The sequence below is a fragment of the Gorilla gorilla genome, chromosome 13 (genome assembly GCF_029281585.2).
Source record: "Gorilla gorilla gorilla isolate KB3781 chromosome 13, NHGRI_mGorGor1-v2.1_pri, whole genome shotgun sequence".
NCBI lineage: Eukaryota > Metazoa > Chordata > Mammalia > Primates > Hominidae > Gorilla > Gorilla gorilla.
The window spans coordinates 61,269,235-61,295,953 of record NC_073237.2 but is presented as its reverse complement, the minus strand read 5'-3'; the positions used below and the strand labels follow the sequence as shown (position 1 = coordinate 61,295,953).

General features: G+C 34.3%; 1 protein-coding gene across 12 annotated transcripts in view; it reads right to left on the bottom strand.

The window, feature by feature from the left end:
• Positions 1-26,719, bottom strand: part of RFX3 (regulatory factor X3) — a 310,622-nt gene that overhangs the window by 121,153 nt on the left and 162,750 nt on the right. For all 12 annotated transcript variants that reach the window (XM_063696430.1, XM_055350632.2, XM_063696432.1 and 9 more), the window contains one exon: positions 8,449-8,546. In XM_063696430.1, coding sequence (XP_063552500.1) covers positions 8,449-8,546 — 98 coding nt within the window. The remainder of the gene's footprint in view (positions 1-8,448; positions 8,547-26,719) is intronic.

Genomic DNA, 26,719 nt, shown 5'->3' with positions numbered 1-26,719 from the left:
ATCACTAATAAAACATTTGCTTTCACTTATATTCAAAAGACATACTTATTTCTTCTAACTTCAACTGCTATAACAAAAAGTAAAAAACAAAAAGCATTTATTCAGCCATTGCTACAGCTACTGGGGAGGAAATGCAAGAATAAATGTTAAAAGTCAGTAATACTTCTTGTAATAACTTACTGAGTTTTCTCCTTCATGTGTAGTATTTTCATTACTATGTATGTTGACAATGTACAGCATACTGGAATCATTTATACCATCCTATGATTATTTTGAAAGGATCTGCACATCTTTACTTAGCATTTAAATTCTTCATTTCTGTATGGTAGAACAGTGGTTCTCACATTTTTAATGTGCATCAGAATCACCCGGAGTGCCTGTTGCAACACAGAGAGCTAGGTCCCACCCCTAAAGTTCCTAATTCTGTAGAACTGGAGTGGGCACCAAAAGCTGGCATTTCTAACAAGTTCTCAGTTGATGTGAATGCTGCTAGTCTGGGGAATACACTTTGAGAACCATTGTACTAGTTGATACTACAATTATGAAACCTGATTTTCACAGGAATGAAAGGGAAAAAGTGTTTTAAAATTTATTCTAGGCCAGGCACGGTGGCTCACGCCTGTAATCTCAACACTTTGGGAGGCCAAGACACGCAGATCACAAGGTCAGGAGTTCGAGACCACCTTGGCCAATATGAAGAAACCCTGTCTCTACTAAAAAATACAAAAATTAGCTGGGCGTGGTGGCGTGCGGCTGTAGTCCCAGCTACTCAGGAGGCTGAGGCAGGAGAATTGCTTGAACCCGGAAGGCAGAGGTTGCAGTGAGCCAAGATCGCACCACTGCACTCCAGCCTGGGCAACAGAGCAAGACTCCATCTCAAAAATAAAATAAAATAATTCTTTTAGCCTACTTGAGTTTAAAAAAAAAACCCCAAAGTCTACTGTTATAAAAAGGAATTTTATATTCTGTGGCAGTTGCTCATGATAACATTACCAAAATTTCCAGTGCTATAATGGTTTTTGAAGCATACCAAAAAGATATACATAGTCAGTACATATATGAGTCACTTGCCCTGACAACAGAGGTCAGGGAAATAAATATGGACTGAAATCAATTTTAGCAGAAATGGTATTATAAAAGATTTGATTTGAAGTCACCGATAAAAATTTATAAACAAGAAAAACCGAGTAACCACACACATGTACGTTAAGTCTCAAAAGTTTTTCACCAGAGGAAAAAACACAACAAAACAAATAAAAAAGCTGTGTGAATGCCACATCAGCATCTCAATTCAGTTTCATTCATTTTTTCCCTGTGTACTTAAAGCCACGAAGTAGTTAGCTCCTGTCTCACCGATCATTCAATGCTAATCTTTAATTCATTCAACAAATATAGATTGAGCACCTATCATGGGCCACTGTTCTAGGTATTAGACAGAGAACAGGATGCAAACAAACCAGGTCCCCGCCCACATGAAGCTTACATTCTAGTGGGGGAGAGACAAGTGATCAGTTAAGAATGAAATAAAAATGAAATAAAAGAGGATACAAACAAATGGAAGAACATTCCATGCTCATGGGTAGGAAGAATCAATATTGTGAAAATGGCCATACTGCCCAAGGTAATTTATAGAATCAATGCCGTCCCCATCAAGCTACCAATGACCTTCACAGAATTGGAAAAAACTACTTTAAAGTTCATATGGAACCAAAAAAGAGCCCGCATTGCCAAGTCAATCCTAAGCCAAAAGAACAAAGCTGGAGGCATCGCGCTACCTGACTTCAAACTATACTACAAGGCTACAGTAACCAAAACAGCATGGTACTGGCACCAAAACAAAGATATAGACCAACGGAACAGAACAGAGACCTCAGAAATAATGCCGCATATCTACAACCATCTGATCTTTGACAAACCTGACAAAAACAAGCAATGGAGAAAGGATTCCCTATTTAATAAATGGTGCTGGGAAAACTGGCTAGCCATATGTAGAAAGCTGAAACTGGATCCCTTCCTTACACCTTATGCAAAAATTAATTCAAGATGGATTAAAGACTTAAATGTTAGACCTAAAACCATAAAAACCCTAGAAGAAAACCTAGGCAATACCATTCAGGACATAAGCACGGGCAAGGACTTCATGTCCAAAACACCAAAAGCAATGGCAACAAAAGCCAAAATTGACAAATGGGATCTAATAAAACCAAAGAGCTTCTGCACAGCAAAAGAAACTACCATCAGAGTGAACAGCCAACCTACAGAATGGGAGAAAAATCTTTGCAATCTACTCATCTGACAGAGGGCTAATATCCAGAATCCACAATGAACTCAAACAAATTTACAAGAAAAAAACAAACAACCCCATCAAAAAGTGGGCGAAGGATATGAACAGACACTTCTCAAAAGAAGACATTTATGCAGCCAAAAGACATGAAAAAATGCTCATCATCACTGGCCATCAGAGAAATGCAAATCAAAACCACAATGAGATACTATCTCACACCAGTTAGAATGGCGATCCTTAAAAAGTCAGGAAACAACAGGTGCTGGAGAGGATGTTGAGAAACAGGAGCACTTTTACTCGTTGGTGAGACTGTAAACTAGTTCAACCATTGTGGAAGTCAGTGTGGCGATTCCTCAGGGATCTAGAACTAGAAATACCATTTGACCCAGCCATCCCATTACTTGGTACATACCCAAAGGATTATAAATCATGCTGCTATAAAGACACATGCACACATATGTTTATTGCGGCACTATTCACAATAGCAAAGACTTGGAACCAACCCAAATGTCCAACAACAATAGACTGGATTAAGAAAATGTGGCACATACACACCATGGAATACTATGCAGCCATAAAAAATGATGAGTTCATGTCATTTGTAGGGACATGGATGAAACTGGAAATCATCATTCTCAGCAAACTATCGCAAGGACAAAAAACCAAACACCGCATGTTCTCACTCATAGGTGGGAATTGAACAATGAGAACACATGGACACAGGAAGGGGAACATCACACTCTGGGGACTGTTGTGGGGTGGGGGGATGGGGGAGGGATAGCATTAGGAGATATACCTAATGCTAAATGACGAGTTAATGGGTGCAGCACACCAACATGGCACATGTATACATATGTAACAAACCTGCACATTGTGCACATGTACCCTAAAACTTAAAGTATAATAATAATAAAATTTAAAAAAAAAAGATTTAACAACTGAAGGTCATCAATGACCTTGATAAGGGCAATTGTATTGTAATGTGGAGAAGCAAGTAAGCTTGGAAGGGGCTGAAGAGCATGTGGTCAGCAGTATCTCAATTCAGTTTCATTCATTTTATCCCTGGTACTTAAAGCCACCAAGTAGTCGGCTCCTGTTTCACCCATCATTAAATGCCAATCTTTATTTAATTCATTCAGCAAATATAGATTGAGCACCGATCATGGGCCATTATTTTAGGTATTAGAGAGAGAACAGGGTGCCCTTCCATGGTCTTTTCCACATAAGGGCAGTCCTCTCTCCAAAAGAAATTTCTATGTAACCAGACATATACAATTACTAAAATCTAAATGGCAAGTGAATTCACAAATCAACTCCTATACCAGTCAGAATGTGTACATACGTAGAAGCATAAATGAAGAAAGCACCTCTGCATCTCAAATACAGAATTCCATGTAACCATTTCTCTTAAGGAGACAGCATTTGAATAATAAGAAGAAAGCATAATTTCACCTGCAAATACCAAAATTTCATATTCCACTTATAGAGGAAGAAAAGAGATTGAAGAAATATTCCTTTTAAGGTTCCTTATTAATCTTTTAAAGTGTATGGGAAAATAATTAGATGACTTCAAAAATGCATTAATACATGATTTTCAAGAGATGACTATAGGTATAGTACTTTAAAAATGGATTTTAAATTATTCAATGTCAATATATATTAGTGTACCATTTCCCAAAGCATAACATGCGATTTTATTAGATATTACTCAGGTACAAGTATTCTGTGGTTCTATGCATTTCTATAGGACTTTTCAGAGCTTTTAAAAGGGTAACAGGAATTGAGGGTTCTCAAGAGAAAGTGAATCACACAGTGTTTCACTGCTTGTGTAACCACAGAACTCTTAAGGGACTAATGTATAATGGATCATGGTATGAGAAGTTATGTACTGGAGTTGAGAAATCTATAATCTAAACAGAAAGACTCCTAGAACAGATATCCATACAATGCATACTTTTGCATTTTAAAACACTGATTATCTCTAAAGAGTAGGCAAATTTCAAAGAGTGGTTTATATAAGAAAATCCTTTAAAATAAAGATTTCTTAATTTGACCATAATACAGCATGATGTCTCTATTTCCACTTCGACTAGCATGATGTAGGAGCGAGTGGGGGAAGTATGAGTCAAAAAAGAGTGGGGGAAGAAAAAAATCATTTTATTTAAAAAAAAAACTTCTTAGCTACACCAAGAAATTTCCATTGAAATGAACTCTCTCTACATGGTATGCAATGTTTCCAAGCAGGTTTAATCATAGTATTCTAATTAATTAAATATCATAAGTAGTAAGAATTTGTAGAAATAAAGATGATGATCAAGCCTTTGGGAAATCTTGGAAAAACTACTGCAAGGAAATAAACAAATGATGTAGCATGGGTTCCTACAGAAGCAAGGATAAAATAAACAGGGGCAAAAGTAAATTAAATTACCTTCTCCCTTGAGCAAAAAGGTACTCTATTCCAACACACCGTGCTGTAAAGCAGTCTCAGTTGTTTAATTGAAATGTACACTCACTCACTAACCCACACTGTTAAGCCTGTTATGCTGGCAGTAATTGTCCATATTCACAGGGAGAATCAGGTAAACATTCTAGTATCATCAAATTATAATGATTACACATTTTCATAAGTGACGACACATATCTGTGAGAGCTGTCATCACTTCTTGAGTGAGACCCCATGCATTATGGCTACATGACATGGGGACGCTGGTGACAAGAGCATTAGCGAGCTTACTAAGCATGCACAGGTTGTAGGGCCATGTACTGGGTGCTCAAAAGTTCATGATAAAGATCAGAGTCCCTATCTTCTGGAAGTATCATTAGCAAAAAGCATTTATTATCACACAGAAGTGGGACTCTGACTGTGATCCAAGTCAGGGATCAAACACAAAATTGCTGTTAATTCAGTGTGTTAGAACAGAATAATATGGAATATTCTTTCCTAACATACATGGAAGTGTGCCAAATAAAAAGAAGTCATAGAAAGACCCTAAAATGAACATTAGAGACAAAAATTGTAATAGTCAAATGTCAGCACTACAAAATTACAGAAAGACTGAAATAGCTTATGCTGAAAAAAATTTTCTAGTCCTATTTGAGAAAAAATACTTAGGGTCACTAGTTGCTAAAATTTTGAGTATAATTCATGGCAACACAATGACATTTCCTTATTAAGTATAAAAATGATGCTACAGAACCTTTAGTCAAAAATTATCCTTGATAGTAATGAAAGGTTTTTGAAGATGCATCTTCTCCCTCTTGATCAAAAGTGCACATTTGTGACATTATTGGCTAGAGTGGAGGATACAATTTGAGTCCACACAGACCAGATCAAAGCTAATTGGACTTTGTGACAAATGACCTCATGACCTAGACCTCATTAGTCATGATCTAACCAGCTGAGCTAGTGGGCCATAGAAAATACATGTTAGCACTACATATTTGCTTTGAATCATTTCTGCACTTAAATGGGTCCTATAGTTTTAAAGAACCTACCTTACAAATGCTGTTTTTCTAAGGTTTTATGAATGAATGAATTCATTCAACTCATGTTTACCTATTATGTGGAAGACCCTAATATCAGCAGTAAAGCAGTTTAAAAATGCACAAGACAATATGCAGAATTTAGAATCATTAAGTAGTAGCAAAAACTGTAAACAAATAATGAGTGCATAATTTTACAGCAATAACTAATGTTTATTGAGTGTGTCCTATTCTTTAGATGATACATAAAGCACTTTTGATAAACTGAGGTTACAGTTTGAGTATCCTATATCCAAAATGCTTGGAACAAGCAGTGTTTCGAATTTTTTATTTTTTCACATTTTGAAATATTTGCATTATATACTTAACCAGTTGAGCATCCTTAAGCTGAAAATCTAAAATCTGAAATGCATGATGAGTATTTCCCTTGAGCATTATGTTGGTGCTCAAAAAGTTTCAGATTTCGGAGTATTTCGGATTTCAGATTTTCGGCTCAACTGGTACTCCATTTCATACATAACAGACTAATCTCTCCACCTTAGCTGGGAGCAGTACAAAATGAGAAATAACTGTGATAGGTACTATACAATTAACTCTCTCAATACCCATTTCAACTGCCCTTTTCCCTTGTCACATTCTACCACAACAGACATGAAAGCTACAAACTCCCATTCTCACATTCCCCTGCAGGTGCCCATTACTACTTGTCACAGACAAAGATGAAATGACAACTGACAACTGGGTGACCTCTAGCAGTGTCTACAAAGCCATTTATTTTCCCTGAGAGCATAAAGGTCGAAGCGGCAGGCGTCTTTTTCATTTGGTATAAATGCCAACAGTAGTTTAAGTTTATGGTGAAGATTCCAAAATCATGCTCCAGGGGGCCCTGGACCTATACAACAAATAAGTAGAGTGAAAAACATTCGCAGTGTGTCTAAAATATGTAAAGAGGTATAGATTTAATAAGGTAACAGAAATTTACTGACTTTATTATGTGCCAATCACTTAAGCAAATGTAAATAAAACAAAATGCCAAGTTCCCATTCAGGGAGAGTTCTTCCTACTATGGGAAACATAAACAAGCATTCACAGTACAATGCTGTAACTAAAAGTCAGGGGATAATGTTGCCCTTTATAAGGGAAGGATAAGCTAACTGCAGAGAAGGAGAGTCAGGGTCCATGTCACAAAGGGAGTGACATGTCTGTCTATAAAGATCACACTAGACTGGGTTTAGGGAGACTGAGAGGAAAGGAGAGAAGACAGAGAATGCTATTTCAGCAGAGAAAACGGCATGTCCAAAAACATAGAAGTATGAAAGGGGAATATTTGGGGAAAAATGCACAAAATTGATTATGCCTAGAAGGTAGAAAATAAGGCTAGGGAGGTAGGAATGCGGAGAATGCCAGTGTGGAAAGTTAGATTTTATTTTATAGGTAATGGAGGTAGTGTTAGGCAGTAGTGATGTGGGTAGATTCAGTGACCAAATATAGTAAGAAAAGAAAGAAGTCAGAGTCAATGAAAAGCTTCCAGTTTTGTATCATCTATTATTGTACCAGGCTTTGTATTAGGTACTTTAAATATATTTCCTTGTATCCTTGCAAAAACCCAATAAGAGTGAAATTATTCTCCTTCCACTTCCATGGTAACAATAACAAAAAGCTCAGAATATTTAAGTACATTGGTCACAATTATAAAACGAATACAAAGTTAACCAGAATTCTGTTTTTAGTTATAATAATAATAGATAACAACAACTGAACTCACATGTCATGCACACTTCTGGTGTTGAGTTATTACAGTAGTGAATAAAAACAAAAAAAGTCCTGCCTTCATGGAACTTATAGGTTGACATCATGGAAATAAATGAAATCACTCAAGGAAAGAGTAGATGTAGTAAGAATAAAGACAGCAGAGGTTATCATCCTGGAGTATACCAACACTGATGGGAGGTGGGCAGAAGAGTCAGTGAGAGAACCTGAATTCATTTTAAGTTAACCGAGGAAGCCAACGGGTTGCAAACAAAAAACCCAATTTGGAAACAATCCTTGTGACTTACAATAATTCTTAGTTCCTTTATTTATAACAACATTCTGCATCTCATTCCAAAGTAGCTAAGAAGCCCAAATAAAATTAAGTTTACAAATTTATATTATTGTTGATGCAAAAGAGATAAGCTGGTTTCGGGCAGGGGGCAGGTTTAGATACGAAAGTAACATTTATTATCAGACATTTTTATGTGGAATATCTCACTTTGAAAATGTTCAAAAATCCCAAACTCCTAATATACTAGTTTTATATTCATTTACATGCAAATACATCACATAAAAATTGACCTCGTATATTAAAACAAAAAGCATAGAGTTTAGAAGCTATCATTAAAATACAGATATCACTAACAAGGGGTATATACATTTTTTCTCTACATAGGAAGAACTATTAAAGGGCATAATACTTTAAATAATTTAAAATATCCTATGGGGTTAAGTGAAAGGAAAATGAATGCATATTCTTAATAAATATAGACAAAAGCTCTAAACATCAGCTTAATTTCAATAACTCTGTTCTAGTAGAAAATTACTTTGAAAACAAGAAAACAATCTGGGAATAGTGGGAGGTGTTCAAAAGTACATTATTTTTCTCTGAGTGGGGGAATTAAAAAGACTTCCACATATAAACTTACATTGCTCCATTGGTATAGACAGTATCGCTTCCTTCCACATACTGCACCTGAGCGGGATAGACATGTTGTACCTGCTGCACAGTCTGTACCTGCTGTACCTGAAAAACAAGTATTAGGACCTTGGTAAGAGGTAGGTATGATAGGAAGAATACAGAGCATTAGATCTACCTCAAAGGTTTATCTGGTATTATTGATAAATTTGAGAAAGACTGATATGATAAGAAAAACTATTAGATTCATGCCATAGTTTCAAGATAAGCATGTGCTGATTCCAGAGCAACTACAACATTTATGCTGAATAAATTCTGTAACATTCCTGCAGGTATAAATGTATAGACACATTTCAACTGTTCAGGTTTAAAATTATGAAAGTTCTTGGCCAGGCACGGTGGCTTACTCCTGTAATCCTAGCAATCTAGGAGGCCAAAGTGGGCAGATTGCCTGAGCTCAGGAGTTCAAGACCAGCCTGGGCAACACGGTGAAACCCCGTCTTTACTAAAATACAAAAAGTAAGCTGGGTGTGGCGGCATGCGCCTGTAGTCCCAGTTACTTGGGAGGCTGAGGCAGGAGAATTGCCTGAACCTGGGAGGCAGAGGTTGCAGTGAGCCAAGATTGTGCCACTACACTCCAGCCTGGGTGACAGAGTGAGATTCTGTCTCAAAAAAAAAAGAAAGTTCTTATTTTGGTGACTTATGAAATTCTATTCCAATTTAATTTAAAAAAGCTGATTTTTTTTAAATTAAGAACAATTCATAATAGAAAATTTCAAACACTCAAATATGTAAAAAATCCTGTAATAACCCTATGTACTTGTCATCCAAGATAAATTATCTTTTCTGTTTATTCCCTTCACAGGATTATTTAAAAGTAATTCCAGAAGGCCGGGTGCGGTGGCTCACCCCTGTAATCCCAGCACTTTGGGAAGTGAAGGCAGCTGGATCACCTGAGGTCAGGAGTTCAAGACCAGTCTCCTGACCAACATGATGAAACCCCGTCTCTACTAAAAATACAAAATTAGCCAGGCATGGTGGTGCATGCCTGTAATTCTAGCTGCTTGGGAGGCTGAGACAGGAGAATCACTTGAATCCAGGAGGCAGAGGTTGCAGCGAGCCGAGATTGTGCCATTGCACTCCAGCCTGGGCAACAAGATCAAAACTCTGTCTCAAAAAAACAAAGGAATTCCAGAGATTATATCATTTCACTGGTAAATATTTTCATTTGTATTTCTAAGAGATAGGAATTGTTTTTAGCTGGAACACAATAATATCATACATAAAACATTAACTATTCCTTAACATCATCTAAAACTCAGTCATTGTTAAAATTTCCCTGATGAGTCCAATCACTATAGTATTGGTTTTTTCAAAGTAAGATCCAAACATGGTCTACATAATAATGCATTTGGGTTGATATTTTCTTTCTCTTTGAATCTCCAAGTTCCCTCATCCTTTTTATTTCCCGCCTATTACTTATTCAAGAAACTGGGTCATTTATCATGGAGAATTTCCGGCATCTAGACTGATAAACAGCATCCTGAAATGTCATTTAATAAGTTCCTCTATTTCATGTATGCTGTATAAACTGGTATATGTTGGGGCTTGAACAAGTTCAATTTTTTAAAAGTTGTGTACTTAGTATTGTACCATATCAGTTGACATATAACAACTGGCTGTCCCTCTGCAATGTTAAGTTTGACTAGTGGAGTCACATGTTGCCACCTGGGTCTATCTATTAATAGTATCCTGCTCCCTATCCACGTTTCGCCTGAGGATATTAGTAGCCATTGATGATCATTTCCTACAGATATTATGTTAAATAATAAAGGTTGTAAACTTGCGGTAGTCTAATTCTATTATTCTTTCTTCATTTATTAGCAAAATCCTTCTATAAAGAATAAATTCCTCTCATTAATTATTTAGTTACTTTGAAATAAAGTTTTTATGGGAAAAATAGGATAAGTACATGATTCTTTTTATATTACAGTACTGAAAATGACTTTATCCCCCAGTACCCTCCAGAGGTGCTCGGTGTGGTTTTTTATTTTGTTTTTGTTTGTATCCTTATGATTCTCACCTTTTGAACATATTTAATGATTTTCAATCCTAGCAATCTTTTTTTCTTGCTAAAATTGTCCCATTGTTGGCCAATGGTAGTCTCTTCTAACTAGTTCCTATGACATAACCCCACCATCTTTCTTAACTCTGCTACTTTCTGTTATAACAAGATGCTTCAGGCTTATGTCATATTTCCTACTCAAGATCTGGAATCAGACATTTCTTCAAAACAGCCCTGGCTCTTCTTAGTGGAAAATGGAATTCAAAGACTACAATTGGGACCCATTAATGCTCGCTGCTAGGATGCTATTCATATTTCTAGGTCTTTTCATTGAACAAAGCTAGAAATACACATATTTTTTGAAGGATAAAAACACATATCATAAATTCATAGTAATTTTTTCATTGAATTTTAAATATATACAAATTAAATATATCTTGGATATATTTGTCCATCTTTGCTCTTATGATACAAATTTTGGTTACTGGAGATTTTAACATGATTACTTATTTGCTTTATCATGAAATTTTATGGTTTCAAAATAAAAATATCATATTACTAGTATTTGATTATCAAATACTGTTTCCTTCAATTTTCTGCCCTTAAGATATATGCCCCTAGAGATGTATAATTGTATTACTATAAAGTCACTTAAAATAAGTCATCAGCTTGATACACAGTTAAATTCATGTATTTAATTTTCTTTTTAATTTTAGGATTTGCTGTATTTAATTTTGATTTAATTTTGCTTTATGATTTCATGAAATATCTATGTGGTTCCAAAGCCAAAACTATAAAACAAGCAATATATTTGGACAGATGATCCTCCTTTCATCCCTGTTGCTTCTATCATACTTACTGCCCCCCACACCCCCCATAGGTAACCATTTTCACTATTTGTAGGTTTATCCTTTCATTGCCTTTCTTTTTCTCTATATCTTTTTAGACATACATGCAAATGTATATGAATGTGTATAGAAGTGCCCACGTGTGAATACATACACACCTCATTCTAAGAAAAAAAAAAGCATTTTATACACACTGTTCTGAACCTTGCTTCTTAAACTTAACAATATAGAATAAATTTGAAGATCATTCAAGTATGAAACATTATGACATAAAATAAAAAAGGAATATATTCCTTTTTACTTGGAATTATGAAAAATTTTCCTCACTACAAAATTCAGAAGTGATAAAAATACTTTTAAATAAAACTGTAAACCTGTTTGCAAGGTTAAAAATATAATAAGCAAAACCGAAGACAAATGAGCATCCAAAATTTTGAGAAAGATTGATAATCCTATTAAAAAATGTGTAGAAAATCTAGATAACCTTGGGTTTGGTGATGCCTTTTTAGACATAACACCAAAGGTGTAATTCATGGAACAAATAATTCACAAGCTAGATTTCATTAAATGGAAAATTTCTACTTTGAAAGACACTGTGAAGAAAATGAAAAGACAAGCCACAAACTGGGGAAGAATATTTGCAATACTGATCTGATTAAGGATTGTTATCCAAAATTTACAAAGAGCTCTTAAAACTCAACAATAAGAAAATAAACAAGCTGATTTTAAAAGGGCCAAAGACCTTAATACAGATGACAAATAAGGATATGCAAATATTCTCCCATCATAAGATACCAAAATCTAAAATGCTGAATTAGAATGGCCAAAATCCACAACACTGATAATACTAAATGCTAGCAGGGATGTGAGAAACATAGAAACTGTCATTCATTGTTGGGAGGGATGGAAAATGGTAGACACTTGGGAAGGCACGTTGGTAGTTTCTAACAACACTAAACATAATCTAGTCATATGATCCAGTAATCACGTTCCCTGGTATTTACCCAAGGAGTTGTAAACTTACGTATACACAAAAACAGGCAAACACGTTTATAACAACTTTATTCATAATTGCTAGAACTTGGTAACAACCAAGATGTCCTTCAGAAGGTGGATGGAAGAATAAACTGCACTACACATCAAAACAATGAAATATTGTTTTCATTAATTCCAATAATGAAATATTATTCTGCAGTGAAAAGAAATGAACTACCAAGCCATGAAATGACATGAGAGAACTTGAATGCGTATGACCAAGTGAAAGAAGGTAATCTGAAAAGGTTACATAGTGTAGGATTTCAACTATCTGACATTCTGGAAAAGGCCAAATGACCGAGACAGCAAAAAGATCAGTGGCTGCCAGCCATTGGGGGAAAGGAGAGATGAACAGGCAGGGCCCGCAGGATTTGTAGAACAGTGAAACTACTCTGCATGATACTGTAATGGTGGATACATGTCATTATACATTTGTTCAAAACCATAGAATGTACAACACCAAGAATGAACTCTAATATAAATTTTAGACTTTGGGTGATAAGGATGTGTCAATGTAGGTTCATCAGTTATAACAAATGTACCTCTCTGGTGGGGAATGTTTATAATGGAAGAGGCTATTCATGTGTGAAGCGAGGGGTTTTATGGAAATCTCTGTACCTTCCTCTTAATTTTGCAGTAATACTAAAGGTGCTTTAGAAAAATGAAGTGTTCTCAAGAAACTAAAATCTTTTTTTTAAAGTGTGTATGCACATATATATGTAAATATACAAACATATACTAGTTTAATTAAATAATATAAAAATGAATAGGATAAAATAAAATCATGCCAATATTTATAGACTAGAAATGATGAAACCTCCCTAGAAACATTCAAGAGCCAGATGCCATAAAAGCCAGTCAGATTTGAACTAACAACAACAACAACAACAACAACAAAGACAGTTTAGGACAACTAACAACATAAACAAAGTTCAAAATCTAGACATATAATTGAATAAATAGTTTGCAACATACTTAATAAGGTATAGTATCCCACATATATAAATACTCCCTATGAATCAATAAAAAAAGAACTAAAACATGTTAGAACATAGGTGGGTGGGTCACAAAATTAAAATTATAGATGAACAATAAATGTAAATGTTAAAAGCTCAACATTAAACATAATCAGATAACTTCAAATGAAAAGAAAACTACTTTTTACTCTCTAGAACTATAAAAATTACCAAAGGGATTATATTAATTAAAGACAATATTTTAAGAAAACGAGCATGCTTACATATAGTTAGTAGTAATATAAATAGGTTCTTTAGGCAATTTAAAGGTAATTTATAAACAGGCATATCATTTGACATTTTTGTGAATTTATTCAACAAGAAAACTCAATATCTGAAGAGTTGCTGTACAAAAAAATTTCAAAAAATACGTAATTTATAAGAAAAAGGAAAACCTTAATGATGATGAAATCTGACATTATGAAGTGAATTTTAGTTCAACCATTCCATAGAATACATGGCTGATATAAAAGAATAAAGTAAGATATATATGTATTTTAGGCAAGATTGCCAATACATATTACTAAGTTTCAAAAGTATGTTGTGGAACAATACTTATTCTTACAGTATGATTAGCTTTGTGTTTACAAAAATAAATTTATGAATATATAAACATAAACAAAATGTGTGTATGTGTGTGTGCATATATATATACATATCAGCATATATGTTCGTATGTGTATACAAATTCATATAAACAAGAATAGAAGGATATACACCAAACTTCTAAAAATGGTAACTCTGCTGAGTGACATGAAAAGAGGTGAGGGGGTGAAAAAACTATCATCTTTTATTCTGCATATTTATATTGCTCTTAGATTTTTTTAAGTGAAAATGAATTAATATATTACGTACATATTAAAATCATATTAAACATAAAATCATACTTAAGGTCTTACCACTATGGCTGATCACATCTTAAACTTCTCTGCACCTTACACATTAAGCACCTTACACATCATATTAAAACGTATTGAAAGTTTATAAGACTTCCGCTTCAGGCCATGCTGGAGTAAATACTACAGGAAATGCCTTGCCACATGAAACAAATAGAAAACTTGACAAAATATGTAAAATGATGTTTTCAGTCATGTGACAAAAGGCATCATAAGATGGTGATCCTTAAGAGAATGGACACAAACAAGGTGAATCCTGCCATGATCCTGGCTTCTGACCTAGAACCATTTTCCACATTGCAGAACAGGAATAGAGAAACTAGGACAGAATGATGGTCTCACTGAGATAAGGAAACAAAGATTAGAGATATAAAGACACATGCACACGTATGTTTATTGTGGCACTATTCACAATAGCAAAGACTTGGAACCAACCAAAATGTCCAGCAATGATAGACTGGATTAAGAAAATGTGGCACATATACACCATGGAATACTATGCAGCCATAAAAAATGATGAGTTCATGTCCTTTGTAGGGACATGGATGAAATTGGAAATCATCATTCTCAGCAAACTATCGCAAGGACAAAAAACCAAACACCGCATGTTCTCACTCATAGGTGGGAATTGAACAATGAGAACACATGGACACAGGAAGGGGAACATCACACTCTGGGGACTGTTGTGGGGTGGGGGGAGGGGGGAGGGAGAGCATTAGGAGATATACCTAATGCTAAATGACGAGTTAATGGGTGCAGCACACCAGCATGGCACATGTATACATATGTAACTAACCTGCACATTGTGCACATGTACCCTAAAACTTAAAGTATAATAATAATAAAATAAAATAAAATAAAGAAATGGGGAGGTTTAATGGCAGCTGAAATGTGGGAGCAGAGTATTAGAGAAGGCATCAGAGAAAACGACAGCAACAGACCCAAGAGAATCTCTCATCATTTTCTGAACTGCACACGTGTAAGGTGCAGAGATGGTTTAAGATGTGATTACCCATAGTGGTAAGACTGTAGTGAACACCTAGGGCATTCTGTAGATATACCAGAAGGGGTAAAGCCTTAGTAGTAGGGCTGTACTAGCTCTAGAGTAAAGACAACTTTAGGCTCATCCTAATGAAGCTAAAAAACAAGCCTTGACAATATCTGAATTACAAGCAGTGTAACTGACTACCCAAAACAAAATGTAATATGTTTAAAGGAAGACAGCAAAATCCAGACTTACAATACCATAAGAATCATAATGCCTAGCATACAATAAATAACAAAATTAGACATATAAAGAAGCAGGGAAGTGTGACCTGTAATTAGGAGAAAAATCAATCAATAGAAACAGACCTTGAAATGATAGAAATGAACTAGCAGGCAGAAACTTTAAAACAGCTATTATGAATAGACTTATGATTTAAGGGAAAACATGAACGTGATGAGAAAAAAAGAAAGAAGCTACAAAGAAGAACCAAGTACTATTTGTAGAGTAGGAAAATACAATATGTAAAATTAAAATTTCACTGGTTAGGATTAAAAGCAGATAATACAATGAAAATGTATACCACTTAAAATGAAAGCTTAGCAATAAAATCTACCTACCATGAAGAACAGAGGCAAAAAAGAAATGATGAGAAATAAAGTATCATTGAACTAGGGGACAGTATTTAGTAGTCCCAGACAGAGAAGTAACAGAAAACATACTGAATAAAGAGTGGTAGATTTCTTTTTCCAAATTTGATTGAAATGATAAACATGAACAGAAGAACATCATCAATGTACAGACAAAGAAACCAAAGTTGCAGGATCAACTGAGGCCAGGAATTTAAGCCTAGCAAGACCCCATCTCCACCAAAAAACTTTTTAAAAAATGAATAAAGAACATTAAACCAAAGTGCATTATAATTAATATGCTAGACCCAGTAATAAAGAGAAAAAAATTAAGCAGACAAAAAAAGATAGATACCAGGCAGCAAATATTAGAATGACTGAAAACTTCTCAGTCAAAAATAATGCAAGTCTAAGACAAAAAAATAACAGCTTTAAAGTAGTGACAGAAAAAATATTTCAAACTAAATTTCCATAACCAGTGAAATAGCCTTCAAAAATGAAGAGACGATCCTTTTTCTGACAAACAAAAATACTTCTCCAGCAGACAGCCAATGAAGATAATGACAAAAGAAGTTCTTCAGACTAAAGAAAAAGAATACTAGATGGAAACTGAGATCTACATAAAGAAATCAGAAACATCAGAAATAATAAATTTTTAGGTAAGTTATAGGGATTTTTTGTTTTCTTATCTTTTACTTTTCTGTAAAAAGTTATAGGGATTTTTTGTTTTCTTATCTTTTACTTTTCTGACTATGTAGAGCAAAAATAATAACAATGCCTAGTGGGGCTTACAACATATGTAGAAGTGAAATGCAGGAATGACAAAAATAGCACAAAGGACAGAAGAGGGAATTGAGAATACTCTTTTATAATATTCATATATATTTAGTGGTAAATTATTGGTTGAACACAGACTGATAAATACATATTTTTTAAATCTTTGAATACTAAAGAAAAAAATAATGAAGATAGAGTGTCATACTAGAAAACACTGAATAAATCTAATAGAAAGCAAAAATAAAGGAAATAAAAGAACAGATGGGACAAATAAAAAACAAATAACAAGACACTAGAATTAAATGCAACCATACCAATAATTACCTGGAATCTACAAGATTCATATCCTAATTGTCAGAGTGGGTAAAAATGGGTGAGATCCAACTATATGCTATCCACCAAAACACACTTTAAATATACAGAAACAGGTTAAAAATAAAAGGATGTAAAGAGATAAATCTTGCAAATGCCAATTATAAGAAAAAATGGACTGGCTATATCAATATCAGTCAAAGTAGACTTCAGGACAAAGAATATTACCAGAGAAAAAGAGAAATATTTCATTAAGAAAAATATCAAGAAATAATAAATCCTACATGTGTTTGCTCCTAAAGACAGAGTTTCAGAAGACATGAAGCAAAAACTGATATAACGGAAAGAAGAAAATTTAAAAATCCAGTTACAATTGGAGACTTCAGCATTCTTTTTTCCATAGTTGATATGCAAAAAAGACAAAATCATTGAGAATACAGAAATTATCAATCAACTTAACCAAAATGACTTTCACGTCATAATCTATGTAACAACAGCAGAACAGGCATGCTCTGATGCACATGAACATGCATCATGAAAGTTCAGGAATAAATGAGGAATAAAACAAGTCCCAACAAATTTGAAAGTATTAAAACAATACAGAGCATGCTCTCTGACCAAAAACATTACATTCGAAATCGAGGACAAAAAGATATCTTAAAAAGTCCAAAATATTTGTAAAACGAACAATATACTTATTAATATAATCTATGGTTTATATCATGAAGAAATCACAAGGGAAATTAGACAATGTATTGAATTGAATGTTACTGAAAATATATCATAATTTTCAGAGTGCAGCCAGAGCCTCGCATAGAGGGAAATTTATAACTTTAAATATATATATTGGGGGAAAATAATCTAAGGCAATAACCTAAGTTTCCACTTTGTGTTAAAAATTGAAGAATATATCAAATCTAGAATAAGTGGAAGGAAGGAAGGAAGGAAGGAAGGAAAGAAGGAAAGAAGGAAAGAAGTTAATAAAAGAAATAAAAATATGAAAACAGAAAAAAAATTGAAACAAGAAACAGCAAGGTAGACTTATCAAAGAGAAAAAGAAGACATGAATTGCAAATTGCAAGGATGAAAGGGGAAACGTCACTATACATCTTTAAAAAGGTGATAATAAAGACAACGTAGTGTCAATAAATTCAACAACTAAGATGAAATGGACAAAGTTTATAAAAGGCCCAAATGACCAAAACTGGCCCCAAAATACCCAATCCCAAATCATATATGTAAACTTGAATTTATTCCCGCAGAGGAAACTCCAGGCCCTGATGGTTTCACTGGTAAATTGTAGGAAACATGTCAAGAAGAAAAAAATTGCCAATCTAACACAAATGTTCTAAAAAACAGAGAACAGAACCTCTCCCAACTGTTTTTATGAGGCTAGCCTAAAAGTGAGACCCAAACTAGAAAAGACATTACAAGAAAAGAATACTACAAACTAATGTCTCTCATAAACCTAAATGCAAAAATCTTTAACAAAATATAAGTAGATCTAATCTAATAATATATTTACAGGACAATAAATCATAATCAGGTAGGGTTTAACCCAAGAATGCAATGCCAGTTTAATATTTAAAAACTCACAAATACAATCCACCATATTTACAATATAAAAGAAAAAAACACATGATCACCTCAATAAATGCCAGAAAAGCATTTGACAAAACTCAACGTCCATTCATGATTAAACACACACACACATACACACATGCACACACACACACACACACACACACACTCAGTAAGCTAAGGATAGAAATTTACTTAACCTGACAAAGCATCTATAGAAAAAAATACAAATATTATATTTAATAGTAGGAGACAGATCTTTGGCACTTTCAAAAATACTCACTTTTTTCATAATATAATGCCTCTGTTTAAATTATTAAGTGCATCCCAATCATATTTTAGATAAAAACAAAATAACCAGGACACAAAATCATTTCATTAATAATATGTAAACCTTGATGGATATTTTCAAACATAGCCTCTCTGCTCCTTTAAAATCATCCATTAAAATCTTGTACATTCTTGCTACCTTCTCATTGCTTATATTGTTTTCTCTACATAAATTATCTCATCAACCAATAGAAATCCACTATTTCCTTTGAGGCCTAATTAAAAATTTAGAGTCTCTACTTTTCTAAATTTTTAAACAACATAATATTTTTATTTTTGCAGTTACAATTACAAGAGAAATTAGAACGTATTTTGAATTTAAAGATAATAAAAACACAACATAAAATTTGTGGCACGCAGGAAAGCAGTATTTAGAGAGAATTTTTATTTAATAGCTTATATTACAACCAAATTTCACCGGAGGCTGGGAAGGGAAATGAGGAAGGGAGGATGAAGAGAAGTTGGTTAATGGATACAAAAATACAGTTAGATAAAAGTAGTAAGTTCTAGTATTTGGTAGTATAGTAGGGAAATTGTAGTTAACAATAATGTATTATATATTTCAAAATAGCTAGAAGAATTGTAATGTTCCCAATACCAAGAAAAGATACATGTTTGAGGTGATGGATATCCCAACTACACTGACTGGTTCAGTACATATTGCATAAGTGTATCAAAATAACACATGTATCCCCGAAATATGAACAACTATAATATATATTTTAAAAATGAGTTTCTCTAAAAGGTCTTCTGTAACTTATTTTATCCCACAAGAGACTGTTTCTTTCATTTTGCTCTCAGGATTTATGAATACACAGGTGGTAGCACATAGCTTAGTACTAATTCGGATTCTCAACTGGTTTCCTTCATGGTGGCCAATACGGTGAGGTGGAAAAATTGGTTAATTTGAAATTAAGAGGTTCTTGTGCTGATACTGGATATCAGGGTAGTCAGTTATTTCTTTAAGCAATGATTTCCTTGTGTATAAAATAAAAATGATATCTAATCTATCAAAAGGGTTACTGTGAGGATCCAAAGCAATTAAGTTTAGATACAAATCATGGTTTAGGTCTGTATGACATTTATAATACATCTTGAATAATTGGTGAAATTATGAAATACTTCATAAACAAGAGTCTTGTCTTTATGTCGTGAAAATTTCATCTTTAGATCCCATTTGGTTTCAGCCATAAATATGCACAATAAATGTTCATCAAGGGTCCCTTCAAATCATGAGATTCTATAATTAAAGTAGAAATGAAACTGGGAAAATGTCAAGAATCTTGGAAAAGAAATCTGGATAGATGCTGGCTAACTTGTCTAGGACAGCAATATATAAATACGTCTCTTGATCACATGGAGACTTTACAGTACAACGTAAAAATAGGGCATAATTCTTTACACTACCTACCAAGTTAACGAATTGACAAAGTGAATGGAAGACCAAATTAAATAGTGAAAATACTGAATTACAGCATATTTTGGCGGTAACACCATTTTTATTATTATCCAGTGCATCAGTTCATTCTCACACTGCTATGAAAAAATACCTGAGACTGGGTAATTTATAAAGGAAAGAGGTTTAATTAAATCACAGTTCCACAGGGCTTGGGAGGCCTCAGGAAACTTCCAATCATGGCAGAAGGGGAAGCAAACACAAGTCCTTCTTCACATGATGGCAGGAAGAAGAAAGAATGCCAAGTGAAGGGGAAAGCCCCTTATAAAACCATCAGATCTCATGAGAACTCACTCACTATCATGGGAACAGCATGGGGGAAACTGCTCCCATGATTCAATTATCTCCACCTGGTCACATGGGGATTATTACAATTCAAGGTGAAATTTGAGTAGGGACACAGAGCCAAACCATATCATCTGGTATGCATGGTTTTTCTGCCATCCTTTAATCTGGGCCTACGAGACCCTTGAAACGATTTGGTGAAAGTAAGAAATGGAATTGGGCATACCGCTTGTAATTTGAGAAGGGATTTTTTTCAAAGGTAAAAGATAATGGAGGAAGCAAAGAGGGATTCAAAAAGGGCAGACAATGAAAAGAGGAACCAAAAAAGGGAAAGTATCTTATGTATACATATCTCATTCTACCAGTGAGAAGTTAAGAAGTTAAGACCCTCAAGAACCTTTTCTTTACCCTAGTTTTTAGTTTAGAGTTTGTTATTTGTTTTGTTGTTGTTATTGTTGCTGTTTAGGCAGTGAGGCTCTGCCTTTGTTATAATAGTAAAGGTGGATTGGAAAGCCATAGATATGCTCTCTTCTACCCAAAGTAAAGTCAGTCAGGTCCAGGAAGAGAACTGTGACCACAGAGCCAGTATATCAGGATGTATACACCCAGACACAGGACGGGAAATGAGAATAAGAGAATTCCAGCCCATCCCTAGCCCTGGCCCAAGTGCACATATAGAGCAGCAACATTTTTTATATTTGTTGGTATGTTCTCAGAGTTCAGCACAGGGCAAACACACTATATTTCATAATTATTCAATAATAAACAATGCCCAGAGAATATTATAAAATTGGTAGAATCTTCTAAATGGGGATGTGTATTTTTTTAAATAATGAAAAAAATGTTTATTTTTTCAAAGTGAACTGATATGATCACTTTTAATACCATTAGTGTATCATTAAAAACCAAAGGTGAAATTTTAAAGTAAAGTTGCATGCTATTTTCTCTTTCTAAAATGATCAAATGTGATTCAAATTGTTCAAATATTAGTTGCTACTATGTTAAACATTAATTTTTGTTCAAATATTTACTAAGTTATCTATTACAAGCTTATTTTCTATTTTAGTTGCCATTATCTTAGTGCAGGAACTATTCAGGTTAGCATTTCTAAAAGAGATGGGGAAACCTGTATCTTGTAGTCATTTCATTACCATCCCCAATAATTTTATTTTCTACCCATCTTTGTGAAGTCTTTAAACTGACACATTTACTATTTGTACTATCTAAGCACTTAGAGAAGAGATAATTAAATAAACTCTCTATGAAATTAATCATCTCAATTTCATTGCCTTTCCCAAAATAAATTCCCAGAAATACTTCCAAAGAGAATAAACAAATATTTTTCACTACTTTAAAATTTAAAAAAACAGTGAAATGGGCAAAATGTGAACTAAAAAGAGAAGAACAAAGGTGGAATTAGCAGGAATAATCTGCAATTTCAATAATTAAGTGTTCAATGAATTAAAATGACCTGACCATATCAGGTTTAAAATGACCTTGAGTTAATTTTTAAATGGTTACCTAGTACACATCAGTATGTTGGCAGCAATGAAGTCTGACTGTAATAACATTCTGTACCAGAATTTATTCTGTCAACTGAAGGGAAAAAAAATTATCCCCCAAATATAAATATATGCATGATGTATTTACATTCATAAACACTAGATGAATTAAAAAACTTAACACTCTCTTACTGATGCATATTTAAATATATGGAAGCACCTCATATTACTATTCAAATATTCTATTACAAATACATTTGCTAATTTTGTGTACTTTTTTTGTAATTTGTATTATTTTTTAAAAAGTGAATACCAAAACAAATTATATACCACAGGAAAATGTGACAGCTCAACAGAATCAATTAGTATATTTTGAGGACAAATTTATACAATATGTTATTTCGGATGTGCTTCAAGAAAAATAAAATGAATCACACCTCAAAACAGAAATCCTTTTCAATAGTAAATGAGTTCATTTATAATTGTTAAACTTATTAGTCAGCTAAGAACAATACTAGTCTCTTTGTAAAAATTTCTTTATTATGTCAAGGACTTCATTGCCTTTCACACACAAGAGCATTTCTTACACATTTGGTTGGCACCAAACATTTCAAACCTTAGTTTTCAGAAATGTCAAAAACTGTATTAAGATCATTTTAATAGACCTACAAGAAATATGGGAGCTCTTAGCAGATTAAAAACATGGGATATTAGAACAGTTATGGTAGAGGCTGCTATGTGACTGACTAAATGTGAAACAGAAGGAAAAAGGACCCACATTATAACAGCTATTAATAAAAGGAGAGTGGAGAAGTAAGACATCCAGAGTAGCAGCAGGGAGGTTAATTACAAAAGTAACCTTGTGAGAAAAGAGAAGGAATAGAACTCAGTCGGTATTTCTGGCCCAGTAAAACCACAGGGAAATGAAGCAATTGAGGAAAGAGAAGTAAAAAAGTCGAAAGCACAGTACGGATATGCTAGAAGGGAAGACACAAGAAAAGAAAAAGCATACGGGAAAAACTGATTTTCTCTGTAAGCAAGGGTTATGAAAATAGAAATCATAAACCTGAAAACAGCTTTTTCAGTCTTGGTTAAAAGTAGGCACCAGGCACAATGGCTCATTCCAACACTTTGGGAGGCTAAGGTATTCATTCCAACACTTTGGGAGGCTGAGGCGGGAGGACTGCTTGAGCCCAGGAGTTCAAGACCAGCCTGAGCAACATAGTGAGACCTTGTTTCTTTAGGAAAAAAAAAAAAAAAAAGTAAAATAAATTGCAAAAACTTTTGGAGGCCAAGATGGGTGGATTACTGGAGCCCAGGAGTTTAAGACCAGCCTAGACAACATAGGGAGACCCTGCCTCTACAAAAAATAAAAAATTAGCTGGGAATGGTGACACCCACCTGTAGTCCTAGCTACTCAGGGGACCAAGGCAGGAGGATTGCTTTAGCCCGGGAGGTTGAGACTGCAGTGAGCCATGATTGTGCCACTGCACTCCAGCCTGGTCAACAGAGCAAGACCCTGTCTCAAAAATAAAGTAAAATAAAATAAAATAAGTCACAGGCTATTTAATAAATCTTGCCAAAAACAAGTTCTACAAGTACTATGAATGTTTGGTATAATTTGTAGGTAAGGATGTTTATACTTCATGAGCACAGGATCACAGAGAACAAAAAGCATGGTTAAGGGGGTTGGAAAAAATAATACTTAAATTCTCTCTCACTGTGTTTATTGAGCAAGAGCCAGGAGCTTCCCTGGATCTTTAACATTAATTTACAAAGGACTTCCTTGCATATTCAATGTTAATTACAAAGTTGCTGTGAATCTTCTAGGAATGGTAGCCCTTCCATGTCAAAGAATGTGATGAATGTCAAAGATTAGAAAATAGTGTATTGTTAATTTAAATGACAGAATTCATTTTATGTAGAAAATAGAATTTGTTTATTTACATTATAAATTCACTCATTGCCCCTGTGGTAGATGACCCTATCACTTATAAACTGTGTAGCTTCTTCTGTTTTTCAGAAAGTCTTAGCTCTTTGGATATAGTTTTCTTTCATTAGACTTTAACAGATGCTTCCAGCAGGTTCAAATCCAATAAACATCAAAAGCCTGCTTCTTATACAGGGTTGCAGTTAAACATGAAACTTATGCTTTATAGGAATTATTTACTAAAACTACATGATTGCTATAGGCAACTCTAACTTGTGAGGACAGCATAAGTGTAATAGTGTTATGCTTGAACTTCTTGAGAAGAATAATATGAAGGCTAACATAGCAGTAGGGTCCTGGCTCTCTTGACCTTGTGACCATCTGAGAAAGGAGGAATAAAATGGAAGTGAATTAGTTCAATAAATCATCCCTAGATGCCTACCATTTATTCCTCCCAAAATAGACTGGCATCAAAGAGCAGAAGCTACTTGGAAGAAGTAAAGCAGGTTTCAAAGGCGAGAGGGGGAGTGTGTCTGGGAGCAGGAATGTTACTCAGGAAAGATTTAGTTTAGAATAATTTCTCAGTGACAAAACAGGATAGATATTACATAAAATACATAAACCTATTTTTGTGAATCCAAAGGAACATAGCAACCATTACTTCTTACAAAGTGAGTAACATTTTATCAGGATTATAACACTGTCTTAAGCATTATTTCCCTTGGGTCCTAGCAGAGCCTACCAATGCTAAGATTCTACTAAACTAAGTAATAATTTATTGGGAAAAGCATTTACTAAATAATACTGTGGTGACCAGAAAGAGCAAATTAGCTAAAGATGTCAAGCTTACTGCAGTATTAGGAGAGTTCTTTGTAACAGGAGGCTCCTCTAGTCTTTCTAATAATAAATGAAACTACAGAAACATAAAATATCAATAAATGTATGCAGCACATCAAAATATCTAACTACAGAAAATTAAGTTTGGCAACTCTAGAGAGACCATAAGAATATGTACTTTAAATGTATTTTCTGCTGTGAATACATAGATACAGATTCATACTTATTCCCGGTATCTATTGATATTATGCATATTTACAGGAGAGTGAAATAAAGATGTTGGTTCTTTCAGGGTATAGAACTGGAAATTACAAGAATGAATTATTTGTTTGCAGCCAAAGCACTATAGTCTAAATAGCAGAACTTCTTACTTATACATGATTATTAAACCAGTGCTAATACTATTATTAATAGTGATATGCAATAATATTTCATTTGATCTTTGCAAAAATCCTAAGGTGAAGTAAAAATGGTAGGCATTTTTATCTCCATTTTATAAATAGTGACATAAGTACAAAGATACAATGACAACTCAAAGACATGGTGTCAGCTGGCAGTGATTCCAGATCTTCTGACTCTAATCCTAGAATTCCTCCCACAATACCAGTGTTTCCCCAAGTATGGGAATGATGATATTGGTAGTACAAAGGCAAGACATTAAGTAACAATAAATCATATACTAAAAACTTAACTCCATTTTCTTTTTGAGACGGAGTCTTACTTTGTCACCCAGGCTGGAGTGTAGTGGCACGATCTCAGCTCACTGCAGCCTCCGCCTCCCGAGTTCAAGCAATTCCCCTGTCTCAGCCTTCTGAGTAGCTGGGACCACAGGTGTGTGCCGCCATGCCCAATTAATTTTTGTACTTTTAGTAGAGACGGGGTTTCACCATGTTGGGCAGGATGGTCTTCATCTCCTGACCTCATGATCTGCGGGCCTCGGCCTCCCAAAGTGCTGGGATTACAGGCATGAGCCACTGCGCCCAGCCCATTTTCAGTTCTCTTTAAAATCATTCTGTTTTTTCAAGGACAAGGTCTCAGCATTTACCATCTATAACAATTACTAATTTCACTTTTTTTTTCAATTTGAAAGCAGTCATTTTAGTAATTGACTAGGTTACAAAAATAATCATGGGATACACCTTAGCTCATCCATTTAACAAGACTGTTTGTCTGGTCTTCCCTGTTGCCAGCATCTCTACCTTTTACAAAATGGGCGGTCTTTTTCTTCATTCCAACTCCTGAAGAAGTTAATTTGAAGGGCCTCAGGAAGTTATTTGCTTCTTTGAAGTGCTTTCCAACTGTATAGATCTCATGAATTAAATCCTCCAGGCAGATGATGCCATATTTGGTTGATGCCAAGATGTGGCATATCTTGGTTGATGCCATCCAGGCAGATGATGCTCAACCAAGAGATTGACCAATCAAAATGTTATCTGTCAAGGCAATTTGCATCTTATTGATTTGGCCATAACCACGCTTGTAGATTAGTTCATTTGCTGACTTCAGGTTTGGATATCCCCATGAAATATATGGTTCTACAATCCTCAGTATGTTAACTGAAGCCTTCTTAAGCTTAACCAAGGTTCTATTGAAGAATAATTTCACTTTTTAAGAGAAGGCAGGTCTTAGGACTGGGTCTTTTTAAGCAAATGCAGCTAGCCATATCTCATAAGTATTATTTAATTTTTACTATGTTCAGTTTTATGAATATAAGATAAATCTTATATTTATGTCAAGAGATGCTGGCTTTTCATTTTAGGTCCAAAGTTTTTGTTTTAAATTAATTCTTTTAAGTAA